The 15,432-nt window shown below is 34.9% G+C and overlaps 1 protein-coding gene across 6 annotated transcripts in view; it reads left to right on the top strand.

Annotated features, from left to right (window-relative positions):
- The window catches only part of vps13c (vacuolar protein sorting 13 homolog C), a 57,698-nt gene extending 45,199 nt beyond the window's left edge, over positions 1 to 12,499 (top strand). For all 6 annotated transcript variants that reach the window (XM_065267761.2, XM_065267759.2, XM_065267760.2 and 3 more), the window contains 19 exons: positions 69 to 304; positions 476 to 620; positions 1,728 to 1,868; positions 1,978 to 2,059; positions 2,176 to 2,245; positions 2,367 to 2,478; positions 2,939 to 3,052; positions 4,948 to 5,081; positions 5,169 to 5,250; positions 5,380 to 5,493; positions 5,869 to 5,944; positions 6,021 to 6,184; positions 6,356 to 6,401; positions 7,610 to 7,733; positions 9,518 to 9,632; positions 10,832 to 10,923; positions 11,083 to 11,206; positions 11,313 to 11,396; positions 11,686 to 12,499. In XM_065267761.2, coding sequence (XP_065123833.1) covers positions 69 to 304; positions 476 to 620; positions 1,728 to 1,868; positions 1,978 to 2,059; positions 2,176 to 2,245; positions 2,367 to 2,478; positions 2,939 to 3,052; positions 4,948 to 5,081; positions 5,169 to 5,250; positions 5,380 to 5,493; positions 5,869 to 5,944; positions 6,021 to 6,184; positions 6,356 to 6,401; positions 7,610 to 7,733; positions 9,518 to 9,632; positions 10,832 to 10,923; positions 11,083 to 11,206; positions 11,313 to 11,396; positions 11,686 to 11,784 — 2,154 coding nt within the window. In that variant the 3' untranslated portion in view covers positions 11,785 to 12,499. The remainder of the gene's footprint in view (positions 1 to 68; positions 305 to 475; positions 621 to 1,727; positions 1,869 to 1,977; positions 2,060 to 2,175; positions 2,246 to 2,366; positions 2,479 to 2,938; positions 3,053 to 4,947; positions 5,082 to 5,168; positions 5,251 to 5,379; positions 5,494 to 5,868; positions 5,945 to 6,020; positions 6,185 to 6,355; positions 6,402 to 7,609; positions 7,734 to 9,517; positions 9,633 to 10,831; positions 10,924 to 11,082; positions 11,207 to 11,312; positions 11,397 to 11,685) is intronic.
- The last annotated feature ends 2,933 nt before the right edge of the window (positions 12,500 to 15,432 follow it).

Here is a 15,432-nt window from a genome sequence, read left to right as displayed (position 1 = left end):
TAGGTAATCAAATTTGCTGGGGTTCTGACGTAACTTGAGATGTCATTCTTGTATTGTTGTTTTTTTAGGATGAATGTGGGCAGTTTTCTTACCAAAACTTAGTTGAGATACACTGGGTGTCTTTCCTGGATGGTCGACAACGGGTGCTGATCTTTACTGAGGATGTCGGCATAGTGACCAAGGCAAGGCAGGCAGAAGAGCTGGAGCAGTTTCAGCAAGAAGTCAATATCTCGTTACAGAACTTAGGCCTTTCACTCATCAACAGTGACCTCAGGCAGGAGATAGCGTATGTTGGCATTACCAGGTAGATAAACGCAAACCTAACAACCATAAGTGTTCTTGTAGCAGTAATAATGTCAAATTCCTAATACAGTAATGTATAATAAAGTGCACCATAAATGCTACACTTGTATGAATTATTATCACAGAAATGATTTGACTTAGTGGATTAAGGATGAATGGGACTCTTTTTAAGTTCTGGTGTTGTCTGGGAGATGAGACCAAAGAATCGATGGAAGTCATTTAACCACAAGAACATTGCACTGCTGGAAAAGGCCTACCAGAACTATATCAGCAAAAAGAGTGAACCAGACTGGATTAAACTGGAAACTGGCTTAGAGGTGAATAAAATGACTGGCTTTGTTGATTCTTTTTTTATTAAAACCATTTTTTAATTCCCAGTATCCTTTATATTTTAAATATACAGTTTCCATTGCAGACATAAACATTATTTTCTACTTTCTCTCTTGATGGTGTAGTGGGTGCAGTGCACCGACATACAGTATGGCGCAGATGAAGAGTTTGGTTCCTAAACGCAATAAATCCAATTTGACTAATTTCGGTAAAAACATGTTTAAAGTGCCAAGATGAAAACCACTAGGCCATTTTCTGTTACAAACTTTTACATAGCATCTTTAGGTTATAAAAACATAAAGAATTCAAATTCTTTTTTAAAAATTTTTTTAGATTTGTTATAAAAACTGATATTTTTTTCCGCAAAATGCAAAAAATCCATTTTTTTTTTTGAATGCTATAAATCTACTGAATCAATATATAAATGTGCATTCATCTGTGCCATGTTGTATTCATTAAGTTGACTAGTGGTATACACTGATTTATTGCAAGCAGATTTATTGCATTCTGCAGAGAAGGTGGACTGGCGTTAATCGCGTTTTGGGGAAAAAAGGGAGAAAAGAAGACAAAATAGCTGTGTATATTGGATTTTGCATAAAATTAAGAATTTAGAAATACTTTTTAACTCTTTCACCGCCAGCGTTTTTTTAAAAAAGTTGCCAGCCAGCCCAGCGTTTTTCGTGATTTTCACCAAAGTTTAATGCCTTCCAGAAAATGTTCTTCTTTAAATAAATAAACATACAATGTACCAAATGAAAGAACAGACCCTCTGCTTTCAAACAAAAAAAAACGTTTCATCCTTCCTTTAGTGGTTCTTTTGCAATCAGCTTTTGAATATGGGTAGGTTTTTGCAAAAACACCATATTTTGAGCAAAAAGCAAAAATAATTAAATTTTTGTGACTGACTTTTCATAGAGATCCCATCCAGAGCGATCTTTAAAACAGACACGGACATGCAGCAGCTTGCCATAGGGCAATACTTCCGGTTTTAAAAAGTTGCGGAAAAAGTTATCCACCTGGTGGATAATAATTTTCATGGCACAGTTTTTGGTACGGTTTGCTGTATTCTTGTTTATATGTCTTTGCTGAAACAGGTGAACTTTGGGAGGGTGCCCATGTTAATGAGACAGCCATTTTCGTCCACCATAAGGAGAAACTTTTTGCCCGGCATTCATGTTGAGTTGAAACAGTCGCCACATCAGAGGAGTTTACGTGCACAGCTGTACTGGCTTCAGGTGATGCCCACAATTGCAGATCTGTTACTTGTTACATGTCACACTTGTGTCATTTATTGGCAGTAGTTGAGTTGTGTGGCTTTTAATTATTGTTCAACATTTGTTCCAGGTGGATAATCAGCTGGCTGGAGCAATATTTCCCACTGTGTTTCATCCCGTTCCTCTTCCAAAATCTATTGTTCAAGACTCGGGTATGAACACCAATTACACCAGCAACACTGATTTTATATTAAAGATTTTTTATATTCTCTTATTTGGCTATAATATTCTGAAGATTGGCTTTATCTGCACACTTTATTTTCTTTAGAGCCAAAGCCATTTATTGACGTGAGCGTCATCACAAGGTTTAATGAGCACAGCCAAGTCATGCAGTTTAAGTACGTTGTCATCACACACTGATCACATGATTTACCTTTTATTTTGTAACACTCTCACATGGACTAACCCGTACATTAGCACTTAATAATTAAGTGTCCTATGTGAACTGTTGATCTCTAGGTACTTCATGGCATTAGTGCAGGAGATGGCAGTAAAGATTGATCAGGGTTTTTTGGGGGCGATCCTTGCCCTGTTTACGCCCACCACTGACTCCCAGGACAGCAAAGAGAAGGTGACCACTGCATGCCTTTAATAAGAATCACTGGAACACTTTTACAAAAAATTGAATCCATCCACTTACATCATGATTACTGTACATCACAGTATCTCAAACTTGAATATCTCAGAATAATTGTAAAGTTCAGATGCCAAATCTGGTATGATTTCTTGTTAATTCACAATTTTTTATGCTCTTAATGGATTCTGTTTAAAAACTGTATTTCTGAATGGCCTGAGGGTGGGATTTGACACAAAATCATTTTATGAATGTATATTACGTGCAGAGAGCATTCGGTTAATATCATTATCTCATTTTTGACGGAGGTGGCGTTTAGTGGCTTTTGCATCTGAACTCTTCGATTACACCTGACAAATTCTTCTACTTCATTAATTCAATCATGTACTGTATGTGGCATATCATGTGTACCTCTGCATATGCCAAGGACTAGTGTTTATGTTTTTCTGTGTGCCAGAATAAGCTGATAGAGAAGGATCTGGACGCATTACAGGCTCAGCTGATGGAGAGCTCCATGACAGACACCTCAGGCTTGAGCTTCTTCGAGCATTTCCACATCTCACCCATTAAAGTAATAAATGAGCACCACAGTTCATTAAAATTCACAGCCTGTGTTCTATTCGAGTTCACTTGTTACAGAGTTTTTTTATAGCCTTATGCTTCATATTAATGCTGTCATTTCTAGCCTCACTGAACAGAAATGCAATAATAATGAAGTTCCAAATACTCTAATGTCGTTGTCAGTCCCGCCCAAAACACACACCATTGTTTAAACCAATATTATGATGTCTGATTGAAATTCTTGTTGGTGCCACTAAAATGCACTTAGTTTTTAGCTTCAAGTCTATTTAGGGTAGATGCATTAAAAACGTGGAATTAATAGTTATAAAATACATAGTGTCACATACTTACTGTGAGCACTGTAAACTTGTTGCCTTCCAGAAAATGTTCTTCTTTAAAAATATACACATACAATATATCAACTGAAAGAACAGACCCTTTGCTTTCATCCTACCTTGATTAATTATCTTCTTATATTAGAAGGTTTTTTCAAAAACACAAAATTTTGAGCAAAAAGCTGAGATAATTCAATTTTTGTGAAGGACTTTTGATAGAGTAAGAACTCCGTGTATGTTTTGAGGATCGCTCTGAATCTGACGAGTTAACTCGTCAATGGCGGGGAAAGAGTTAATGACTGTCCTTTGATGTCATTACATTGTAGACAAAAAATCGCTTGCATAAAAGAACAGTTAGTAAATAAAATGTTATAACCGGAAGTAGGTTATGTAGGTGTTATTAACTGTATTATCTTTTAATTATAGCACATGTTAAAACAAACCACATTTTAATCTATGATCCTGTTTGTCTGATACACTCAGTATCTATTGCATTAATGTTAATACTGGCTTGTGATATATTAAATAACCTTATAGACGTAGATACTTCTATTCATTGAAGCAATTAGAGTGGCAGTTTTTTTTATAGATTTCAATGACTTTTATAGTCTAAGCTTAACATCACCTTAATGGCTTTTGAGTTTCCTGTTACAGAAAGACGCGCTTCCCCCAAAATATACATACATCCATTGTATATGTCTATTTAAGGACAGGATATAAAATACTTTGATATTGCAGTGTGAAGCTTTGAATCAGTACTAGGCTGAATTAAAATGATTGAATTCCCATAAGCTAATCTAAAATATTGCCATATATAAACATCTGTTTTAAATAGGTTTGATAACACAAATGGATTAAATGACTTAATATAAAGTGCTGTCAGAGCTTTGTTTTAAATCGTGATTGCCTCTTTTGCCGTTAAAAAAACTATTGTCAGGATTTACTAAAGACACAGTGTAAAAGTAGCACTAAAAAGCTTGGACATTATTTTCCACCTGGCTTTATTGCATATGCATTTGAAGAGTTTTGTTGCAAAATGAAATAAATCCGTTTTTTTTATTTTTCAGAAATCTCGTTTTTTGGTTGTGCATTCCAATTAATATCAATTCAACTGCAGTTGGTTTGTTTTGATTTAAACCTTCATATAACTTAAAAAGCTAAGTAGCACCATAAAACAAAATAATAACATGATAACATCATAATAAACATGTTTTGACAAAAACGTTAAAAACGGATTTATCTCGTAAATTAAACTCTTAATTTGTAGAAGTTTCCCTTTAAGACACAAAATTTATGGGACCAGAGTATTTAAAGAATGTATGCAATGCAAACATTTGTGCTCATGAATTTACAGGTTTTTGCGCCATTACTGGTATTTGCCCCCAAAAAGCATGTCTTAAAACCATTATGGAAATGAGATGTTGCACCTGTGTTCTTTAACATGCACCTTGTCAGTAAATCATCCTGCAGAAATTTCCGCCATCGGTCTTTTTTTGAAAATGCGCTCTGTAAATCTGGTTTTAAGACATCTTTATGTATGACTCAAGAAATCATATGTTTGTTTGTTTAGCTGCATCTGAGTCTGTCTTTGGGCTCCAGCGGAGATGAGTCTGGGCAGGGCGATATGGTCGCCATCCAGTCCGTCAACCTCCTGCTCAAAAGCATTGGTGCCACGCTCACTGATGTGGACGACTTGATCTTTAAGTGAGATTTTCTGCTTTGTTTTGTAAGTTTGAAATTGTAATCCACATGGGCTTCGCTTCACGCCTTTTCCTCCCACACTTTATCCAGACTGGCTTATTTTGAGGTGAAATATCAGTTTTACCGGCGAGAGAAACTGATGTGGGCAGTGATCAGACACTATTCTGAACAAGTGAGTGATCCAGATACACATTCATACACACCAAGTCTATTACATGACCAAAATGTACGCTCTCTTTACAACACATACATTTTATATCACTCTTTAAAAGTTCAAATGGTCATGTTTTTCTATTTGAAGTTCCTGAAACAAATGTACGTGCTGGTTTTGGGTTTGGATGTTCTTGGAAATCCATTCGGACTGATCCGTGGGTTGTCAGAAGGAGTTGAGGCTTTCTTTTACGAGCCCTTCCAGGTCAGAAAAATATTTTGCATTTATCCATCCATTCAGGCTTTTTCCTTCGATTCAGTATAAACAGAGTCTTTGTTTCAAGTGTTAGACATACGTTAGGTATTCATACTGTGGGCTCCATAAAAGGGAGCTTGAATGATCTTCATGTGGATGAGGTATTGGTGCCAGAGCAGGACTGTAACATCATTGACTGTCTGGCTTGAGACAAACCATTTAGCTGCCCTATCTACACTTATGCTTTGAAGTTCACAGTAGCACAGTCATAAATAACTGACTAGATCCAAGCTTATAACTCCTCTCTACAATTGTGGAGTTTTTTATCAAGTTGTATTTGATGTGGTCTGCTCAAGTTTGGTCCCATTTGTGCTGTTTATGCAGGGGGCTGTTCAAGGACCTGAAGAATTTGCAGAAGGTTTTGTTATTGGTGTCCGTAGTTTACTGGGACACACAGTTGGTAAGGCTACTTACCCTTTCTCCCTTAAACATACTCATGTTAAACATCCTTACTTTATTAACTTGTTCCTTACCAGGGGGCGCAGCTGGGATGGTGTCTCGGATAACAGGCTCTGTAGGCAAAGGTTTGGCTGCTATCACTATGGACAAAGAGTATCAGCAAAAGAGGAGAGAGGAGATGAACAGACCCACTAAAGATTTTGGAGAGAGTCTGGCTAAAGGAGGCAAAGGCTTTCTCAAGGTACTAAGCTCAAATTTCTCATTTCTCATTGACAAATATATGTATTAAAACCTTAATGGCATGATAGAGATAAATACTTACTTTACATGACTTTACATTCTGTTTTCTGCATTTGAGATAAGGCTGTTACGAGGTGTCTGATAGTAATGGAATCTCTTTATTCTCTTTCAGGGAGTGGTTGGTGGAGTAACAGGAATTGTGACCAAACCGGTGGAAGGTATGGTGGTTTATGGTTTATTATTGATATAACACTTGCCAGATTTATCTGTATCAGTACATATACCTATGTTTTCTAAATGTGACCCAGTCTGTTAAACCCATCTGAAATAATTGTATTGATTTACTGTTTTCTACATAATTAGGGCTGCAAACCGATTAATCGCGACTTATCGTTTGCAGAATAAAAGTTTTTGTTTACATTATATATGTGTACATATGCAAGTATATATTTAAGAAATATTTACATTTTATTTTATATGAAGGGAATAATTAACGACGGCCCGTTGAATTATAAGAAAATAATGCACACCCAAGGTGGTAATGTAGCACAACGCAAAGACGCACAACGCTTATGCCACAGTTACCACAAACATCGCTCCTGTGCCTATTTTTAAGACATGACAAGTTAGGTGTGCGGTTAACAGAAAAATAATTATATTATATATAATTATAAATACTTAACATATAAATAGATATAAATATATAATTATAAATACTTAACATATAAATAGATTTTTTTCTTGAAATTATACATGCATGTGTGTGTATTTATATAAACATAATTATTATACATAATAAACACACATATATGATGTAAACAAAATTTTTTATTCTACAAATGATTAGTCACGATTAATCGTTTTGCAACCCTAGTGAAAATAAAACCAATATATTTGGAAATAAAATTATTATATTTCATATTTACCTAGTAAGACCGTGTCAAAAATTGAAATTAAAGTGAAATCAATGATCAAAGTCTAATTTTGAGGCTCCTAATCTCATAGTTAGATTGTGAGACTTTATCCTAGATTTTACACACAGGGTCACAGATATGTATTATTTCAACTATTTATTTGTGGCACTTTTATAAATCTATAAATATAATATGCTAAACATTTACGGCTAGACTTGCATATACAATGATTATACAATAGTGGTCAGACCTTTAGATTAGATATTTTTGTCATGATTTTAGATACTTAAATGTTTGAAATTAGTTTTGTAGACAATTGTGCTAATATAAAATTATAAAATGTTAGATTTATCTACTGTTAGATCCTAAGATTCTTCAGTCCCTACATAATATATTTGATTACAAAATTATTATTTACCTTTTTTTAATGAATGACTTAATTGGAAAAATATTTTTAATGGTAGCATCTACACTGTACTAGAACATATAAAAATAATGTGCCGTGGGTTTAGGGGCAAAGAAAGAGGGGGCTGCAGGCTTCTTCAAGGGCATTGGGAAAGGCCTAGTTGGAGTGGTTGCCAGGCCTACAGGGGGCATCGTAGACATGGCAAGCAGCACTTTTCAAGGCATTCAGAGGTGAGATACATGCAAAAACATACAGTATGTACAGTATATGCATACACACAAAAGATTTTACTTGCTTTAAATTTGACCCGTACTCTCATATTGTCCACCAGCAGTTTTTATAGGGCGTCTGGTCCTACAGTACCTAAATTGGTCTAAATTAAAAATCGTTTTATCTTTCATTATCAAGAATAAAAGCAGAATGATAGGAAAATATGAATTTTATGCACATTTTTAATTTTGTCTATGTCATATTTTATGTGTCTTTGTCTTTTCTGTCTTTATAGTCATGTTTTATGTTCATTGTGTAGTGTTGCTTTTGTTTTCCTCTGTGTCTGTCTACTAATTTTGTGACTCTTTCTTTCATGTTTTTCATGAGTTTATTCCTGGATGTGTTTGTGCTTTTAGTTCAGTGAGTATTTGTATGGACATGTGTGTGTGTATGTGTATAGAGGAAGATCTGGATGACTGAAGACTGAGTGTCTGTCTATCTATCCGTCTATCTATCTGTCTATGTGTATCTATGTAATCCAGATAGAAAACAGTGAATGTTGAATGATCCCTCAGCATTAACTCAGTCAGGTTTGTCCTTCAAAAACAGAATTTAGTAGCATGAATGAATTTGTAATCTACAGGGTGTGATTGGTTCGAAGGTAAGTATTGCATCGTGGGAAGCAACGGATTTGAGCTGTGGTGCAAAGTACAGTTCAAGAATCCCCTTATACCTGGATTAATCAACATGTGCCTATTTTCCATCATTGTAACATTGCTTCTGATCTTCCACACCCCTTTTCACTGGTGCATTTTGGGGACGACGGAAAGTCTAATGAGCAGAGCAGCACAGAGTACAATATGTGACTGTAGGCAACAATGCCTGCACATGCTCACATAGTACGAAATGTGTGACTTCTATTTTTTAAATTATGCTTTTTAACCTAATTTAGTATGTATTGTTGGTTTTTAGGCATAAAAATTGATCTGCAAAGTTACAAAGCTTATAGTCTAAAAAACATGTTGCAGTTTCTGTAATACAGCCACCAATTTATGTCTGAGCAAAGTTTTTGTCTCTCTTTCTCCGACTGCTCTGCTTGTCAGACCAAGTTCACTGCACGAGCGCACTGCACTGCTGATACACTGGACTCTATAATTCAGCACTGCAAAGTTGCCTGGACAGCCAATGGCAAAGAAGCATCATGCTTTCAATGGCAGTCAGTGACCAGGCTAACCAAGCACATTGTCCACCCATGCCATTAATTCTGCTCTTGAAAGATGAGTGGCCAATCTGTCGTGTTTGACAGTGTTCACACCCTTGGCTTATTCATGCCAGTAACTTTCAAAACAAGCTGGAACAGCGTTGAGCCCCCCTCCTGCCCACTTATTCTGTAGCATAAACAGTATGCTTTATCATCCATCCATTCATCGCACACTCATCTCATACACCTGACCTGATCAACACTGTAGAGTCTATATAAACTTATCACATTGCTTTTTCACGCTTGCACTGTAGAAGTAACCAAAGGTGAGACAGGGCTTAAGAAATCAAGACACTGCATGCAATAGCACAAAGAGACTTTGTTGTAAGCTTTAGATTTTTGCTGATAATGACTGTTGAGATGCGTTAAGTTCAAGGTGGTTTAGGCATGCTCTGACAAACTTTAATTGCGTACTTTAATTCACTATTTGTTTTTAAGGATGACTCACCCATTGCCTATGTTTTACACACAGATAATCACTTGATATGTGTTATCTTTGGGAAAGTAATCTAATGCATTTAGTTGCTGACTGTTGATTTGCAGAGTGGCTGAATCAACTGAAGAGGTGACTAAATTACGGCCAGTACGTCTGATACGAGAGGATGGCATTATACGACCATATGACCACCATGAATCTGAGGGCTATGACCTCTTTCAGGTGAGGTCATTGGACTAGATTGAAACTCGTCATAATAAGGCATTGAGACCAAACGAAAGTAATATTATTGCTGTTTTATGGGTTTGAGCTTAATTAATTTCAATTGGTTAAAATTGCTGTTTTATTAAAACTGACCTTATTTTCATTAATCTGTCCTTGCTAAATTTATTTGTGGATAAATTAATCTTGTTCTTAACGTACTCCTGCATGTTGTTTCACTAATATTTGTGTCATTTAACATCTCTTATTTTTCTCTGCGCTTTCCCAAATGCAGCCTGAGGAAGTGTAAAATATGGGTGTGGGGGGGTGATATTATCTTATCAATTTATGTTTTTAAGACTGTTGATAACACAATGCTTGTAGCATTGAAATTAACTAACGAATATCTCATGCCAAGTCCAGCAGAATGTCACATTGTTTTGTTTAGGAAGTAATGTAATATCCTAAGTCTGCATCTGAAGCTGTCTGTCTTGTGCATCTTTACAGCTTTGCTGTTTTTCCAATCTACTGTTTATTCTTTTGTCTCTAATATTATTATTTTTTTCATACTGATTTAGTTTGTGTATTATACCTCAGCAATTAATTTTTTTATCAGTTAATATTTATTATATATTTTTCCAGTGTATTATACATATTATTTGAAATTTAGAGAAACAAAGTAGTAGCCACATGGCAGCAAACAATAATTTTCATTAGTAATATAAGTAAGCATGTGGATCTGGCAAAGTTTGTCTATTTTTCTACAGCTCAGTTTAATTTCTTTACATTTGTGTCTGTAAATATTAAATCTGACAATATTAAGATCTATACAAAATTGTAATATATTAACAAAATGTTTATGCTTTACCATTGTGAATACAATTATTTATACCCAACTAAATCAGCATTTTACAGTGCATGCTAACATTAATGTTTGATGTATTTCCTAATATGTCTCATATAGGATATAGATGTTCTTCAATGATATGTAATCACATGTTTAAATTTAATTGTATTAATTAAAAAACTTGCTCGGGTTCTGTGATTTGTCAAAAATAACCATGTGATCTGGAATAAATCCATACCTTCCAATGATCAGTTTGTTACCTTTTTGATTACATGCTAATTGTTTCTTTGATTGATTTTTCTAATTGCTGAATATGAACACAGTCACCATGAGTGTCCATGGGCTGGTTAGACTGAGTATGTATATTTTTCAGAGGTCTGAGATTAAAATACTGGATGGAGAGATCTTCAGAGAACATTATGAGTATCCAGGGCACAGAAAAACAAACATCGTTATAACCAACAGGTACTCCAAAAAGCTCTCAACAGGAAAAAAAGCATTCTTTTTGCCAATTTATATATGTGTGTTTATATATATATATATATATATATATATATATATATATATATATATATTCAAATATTTCACTGCATCTTGCTGTGTGCTCATTTATGTATCATGCAGGAGGGTGATGTGTGTGAAGGAAATCGATGTAATTGGGCATTTTAATAAAGAATGGGAATGCCAGTTTGAGAATTTCCTAAAGCGACCATGTGCCGAGGGAGAAGATTTGAAGATTTATTACCGGGTATTAATGCTATAATTAACATTATTAGATCAATTTTATAAATTTATTTGGTAGACTTATTTTACTGGCTTTGCATTGCTTAACACAACTCTGGGTGTTGGTGCAGGAACAGAACAAACTCAACATCCTTAGAAAGGATGGACAGGAATCAATAAGAGTGATACACTTGAAAAATGCACAAATGGCCGAGGTAAACTCATCACACAAAACATAACCTTTCAAAACTGCTGTTTAAAGATGTTATGTTGCTTTTTAAGTGTCATTTAATTATAAAGGAAAATACCAATGCAAACATGAAAGTGCCCAGTATACACTGGGCATTTTTTTATTTACACCACAGCTAGTTACACAGGTTTCTTGTTCTTTTATGCCCTTTTAACTCTTGAGTAAGAATACACTGCATTAAAATGTAAGAATAGATTTTTTTTGTGGAGAACAAATTGTGCCATGTTTGAACTCTTTTGCTTTACATCCTACAGAAAATGCAAGAAGGTATCGAGAAAGCCCAGACTGCACGCCAGCTGCATCAGATGGTGCGACAGAAGTCACAGCGATTTATCAAAATGGGCAACAACTAAATCAGTCAGTCTAGTTACATAAACTTGCTGCTGCCTGAACTATATACCCAAAATATGATTCATGTACTGCCTAGCACTCGAAGTATCAAATAAAGTATGTATATGTTTTGTTTAAAAATAATTTCATAAAATTCCCTACTTTTTTTGATTTATCACTGAATTTTTGATTTGTTGATGTGTATCGCTTGATTTGTTGAGGTTTTTGTACGTATAACAGGATTATGCAAATTCTCATATAATTTTTTTTTGTTTTGTTTTTTGGTCAGTCTGGAAGCTTAGAATATAGAAAACAAATAAGATGTTATTTTGTTAATAGGATTTGTTACAAATAATAAAGTAGGAATGTAATGATGTTGCAATTCAGGTCAGATAGTTCACCCAAAAATGAAAATTCTGTTCTCATTTACTTGCCCTCTTTTTTTGCAAACCTGTGGTTGTATTTTTCCATGGGACACAAGAGGAGATGCCCAGAATATTAGGGACTGACTTCCCCAATGCACTTTCACTGTAAAAAAAAATAAGACTGACAGTATTCATCAGTTTCTCTTCTTGTGTTCAATTGAAGAATGAATGTTATGAGGGAGAGTAAATGATAACAGTATAATCTTTAAAAAAATTAAAGATCCTTTTGCACTAAAAACTAAATTCTGTAAAGTATGTGTTTGATACAGTACAATTACACAATAAATAAATACACAAATGCTGATATACTGCACTTTTTGGTCGCTCCTTTATTAATTAACGATATAATGATTTTGTTTTTCTGCTTAAGCCCTCTACAGAAATACAAATATAAGAGATCCACGTTTGTCTTTTATGTTTGTTACACAGCAGTGCACCAGAGAGATACTGTATGGAAATTCTGTATTTGTGTCACTGCAGCAAGATTATTGATGCCTTGGCTTAGGAGAACCATTTTTAGTCAAAGAATCATTTCATTCTTTCCTTTCTATAGTTTGAAGAATCTTTATCCATTACAAAGAACCGTACGTGCAACAGAAAGATTCTGTGGACATAAAGTTCTTTATAGAACCATACAGCTCAACACCGTCAGAAAGAAGGTACAAAACTGAAGGGTGGTACCCTCAAATGTTCATTTTTGTACCTTTATGGGTATACAACACTTTGAAATATACCTTTTTGGGTATATGGGTGATTCTCGTGAAATTAGACTTATGAGGTGTCATGAAACATTTTGATAAAAAAGTAAATGCAAAGTAAGAGTATTAAAATAAGAAGCATACAGTTACAAACATCTCTTCACATACAATTTTGCACATGATTTCAAAAGACATCATACAAACCAATTTTGTTGTTTTTTCCACATTTAAGGGGAACATTTTCATTACCGCAACATGTCCATGACTGGATTTGGGTCTTTTGACATGGAAATATTTATTAATTAAATTTATAATTAAATATATATATTTGGTATTTGGTCATCATTCGTAAATGTAGAGACAATAATAAGTAGGGCTGGGTATCGATTCAGATTTTCCAGATCGATTCGATTTCGATTCACAAGCCACTAAATCGATTCGATTTCGATTCAATTTTCGGTTCTGGTTCTCGGAACGGTTTCTATACTCTATTCAACTCAATGAATATAGCTTTAATACAAATACTATATTAATAAAAAGAACAGTGAACAGCAGGTTACAAGTGGGTAATTAATAAAATCGACGAAGCACCTGAAACCGCCATTTTAAGCACTGAATGAATGAATGACAGGCTTGCCTCTTGCTCCTTGGTAACATGCGCTAGGCAAAAAAGAGGGTGACATCTAGTAAAGAAGACAAGTAATTCGATTAATGTTAATCTTTCGTTCAATGTTTGCAGAAATAAATATGAAAGAAAAAAATCGATTCTGCTCTTTGAGAATCGATTCGGATCGAACACGTTTAAAAAAAACGATTAATCGAAAACCCCTAATAATAAGGAATATAAATGTTTCCAGGACCAATTTTCTCATTCTCCGCAGCAATTTTCAATCATTGTTTAAGCCCTCAAGGAACTAACATTTTAAAAAAAATTGTTGCAAGAGACATGATTGACTTTGACACTCAAGATGGCTACCAGATAAGCAGTTCTTATTTTCTCTCTCCAGATACAAGTAAAAAAATTTGAGAACTTTTTAGTTCTCATTACCGAAACATGAGTTTGTAAATGCATATATTTAATGTAATATCATGTCGCGGTAATGATAATTTTTGATATTGATAATCTAACAAATGTAAATAATTCTATAGGACATATTTTTTAAATCCTCTAAAATGAATGGTTATAGTAAGTGCAGACCTTAATCTTATATGTGCAAAAAATTGTCTTCAAGGGCTTTTTAAAAATTCTGATGCTGGACACCTTTTAAATCCGGAATTCGTGAGAATCACATAAACCTTTTTGTACCAGTAAAATTTTAGGGGTAAAAATCCTTAAAGAGCACCTATTGTCCGATTCACATTTTTACATTTCCTTTGGTGTGTAAGTGTGTATTAGTACATGTTAACGATATGCAAAAGGTACAAACCCAAAGGGACGATGACGCGAGTTAACATCTCCAACGTAAATCTCTTTTCTTGGACTACAGCAAACACACGGATTGTAGGCAACAGTTTAATTCCTGGGATTGGTGACGTAGAAAAGACCGACATTATAATAACGCTTACGCCCCGTGTGAATGTACCGTAAGGGACACAAAGCTTTTCAAATCCGTGCATTTCAGGAGAGTTTCAAGAGAGTGAAATCTGAAGCTACAAAAATGTATGGTATGTGGAATATGTGTTTTTTTTAAGCATAAACCACGCAAACACATTTTATTATATCAAATACACAAAATTAAGTTGTTTTTTGCAATGCAATAGGTGCTCTTTGTAATGTTTCTTTCTGAGTGTGAAGAATGTTTAAGGAACATGTATTTTACTCGGTGTGCTATTCTGCAGTCTGTTTGAATGGTTGGACACACCTGCTATTTGATATTGAATCTATGAGAGCTGAACTTTACCTTTCTGGTTGTTTGTTTGGGAGTTACCAAGACAGTAATAAAGGGTGTGTGAGTCTATGGCAAGTTCTTTGAATTGATGGCACTGTACAGTAAATGTAAGGTCAAAGCACCTGGCATTAGATTCTCTTCATGTTGCTAAGTAACTGTGCTTCCTGTATGTGGGTGCAGATGACCACTTTAACCTCTGGTGTGGGCAGGAAATGAAAGATTGGTTGATTATCCCATGCCCTTTACTGTGGGTCTTTCCATGTCCTCCTAGAGTACTACTTCTATAGGCTACAAAAGTAGACCAGACACTACAGGCCGATACATTTGTGTGTAGACGGTAAGCACACAGCTGGAGACATAATTATTTTGTCTCTTCAGCTGTGTGAAAATGTCGTCACTCTCAAGCTTCATACAGACTGTGCTGCTTCCCAACAGAGACAACATACATTTGGTTTGTAAGTGATTCTGTTTTTGAAACCTTGTGATGGTAAATACTATAATGTATCTCATTCTTGTGTGTGAATCATCTCCAGACATTTTGTCCTTTATAAGACTTCTCTTATGTCATCATCAGACACTAGATAAAAGCTCTTTGCAGAAACATGTAGTGTGCTGTAGCTGTAATTACACCCTCTCTTACAGTAGTTCAAGGCTTATGT

Source organism: Paramisgurnus dabryanus, chromosome 2, assembly GCF_030506205.2.
Source record: "Paramisgurnus dabryanus chromosome 2, PD_genome_1.1, whole genome shotgun sequence".
Classification (NCBI taxonomy): Eukaryota; Metazoa; Chordata; class Actinopteri; order Cypriniformes; family Cobitidae; genus Paramisgurnus; species Paramisgurnus dabryanus.
Note: the sequence above shows the minus strand (reverse complement) of the source record. Positions and strands in the feature narration are given on the sequence as shown.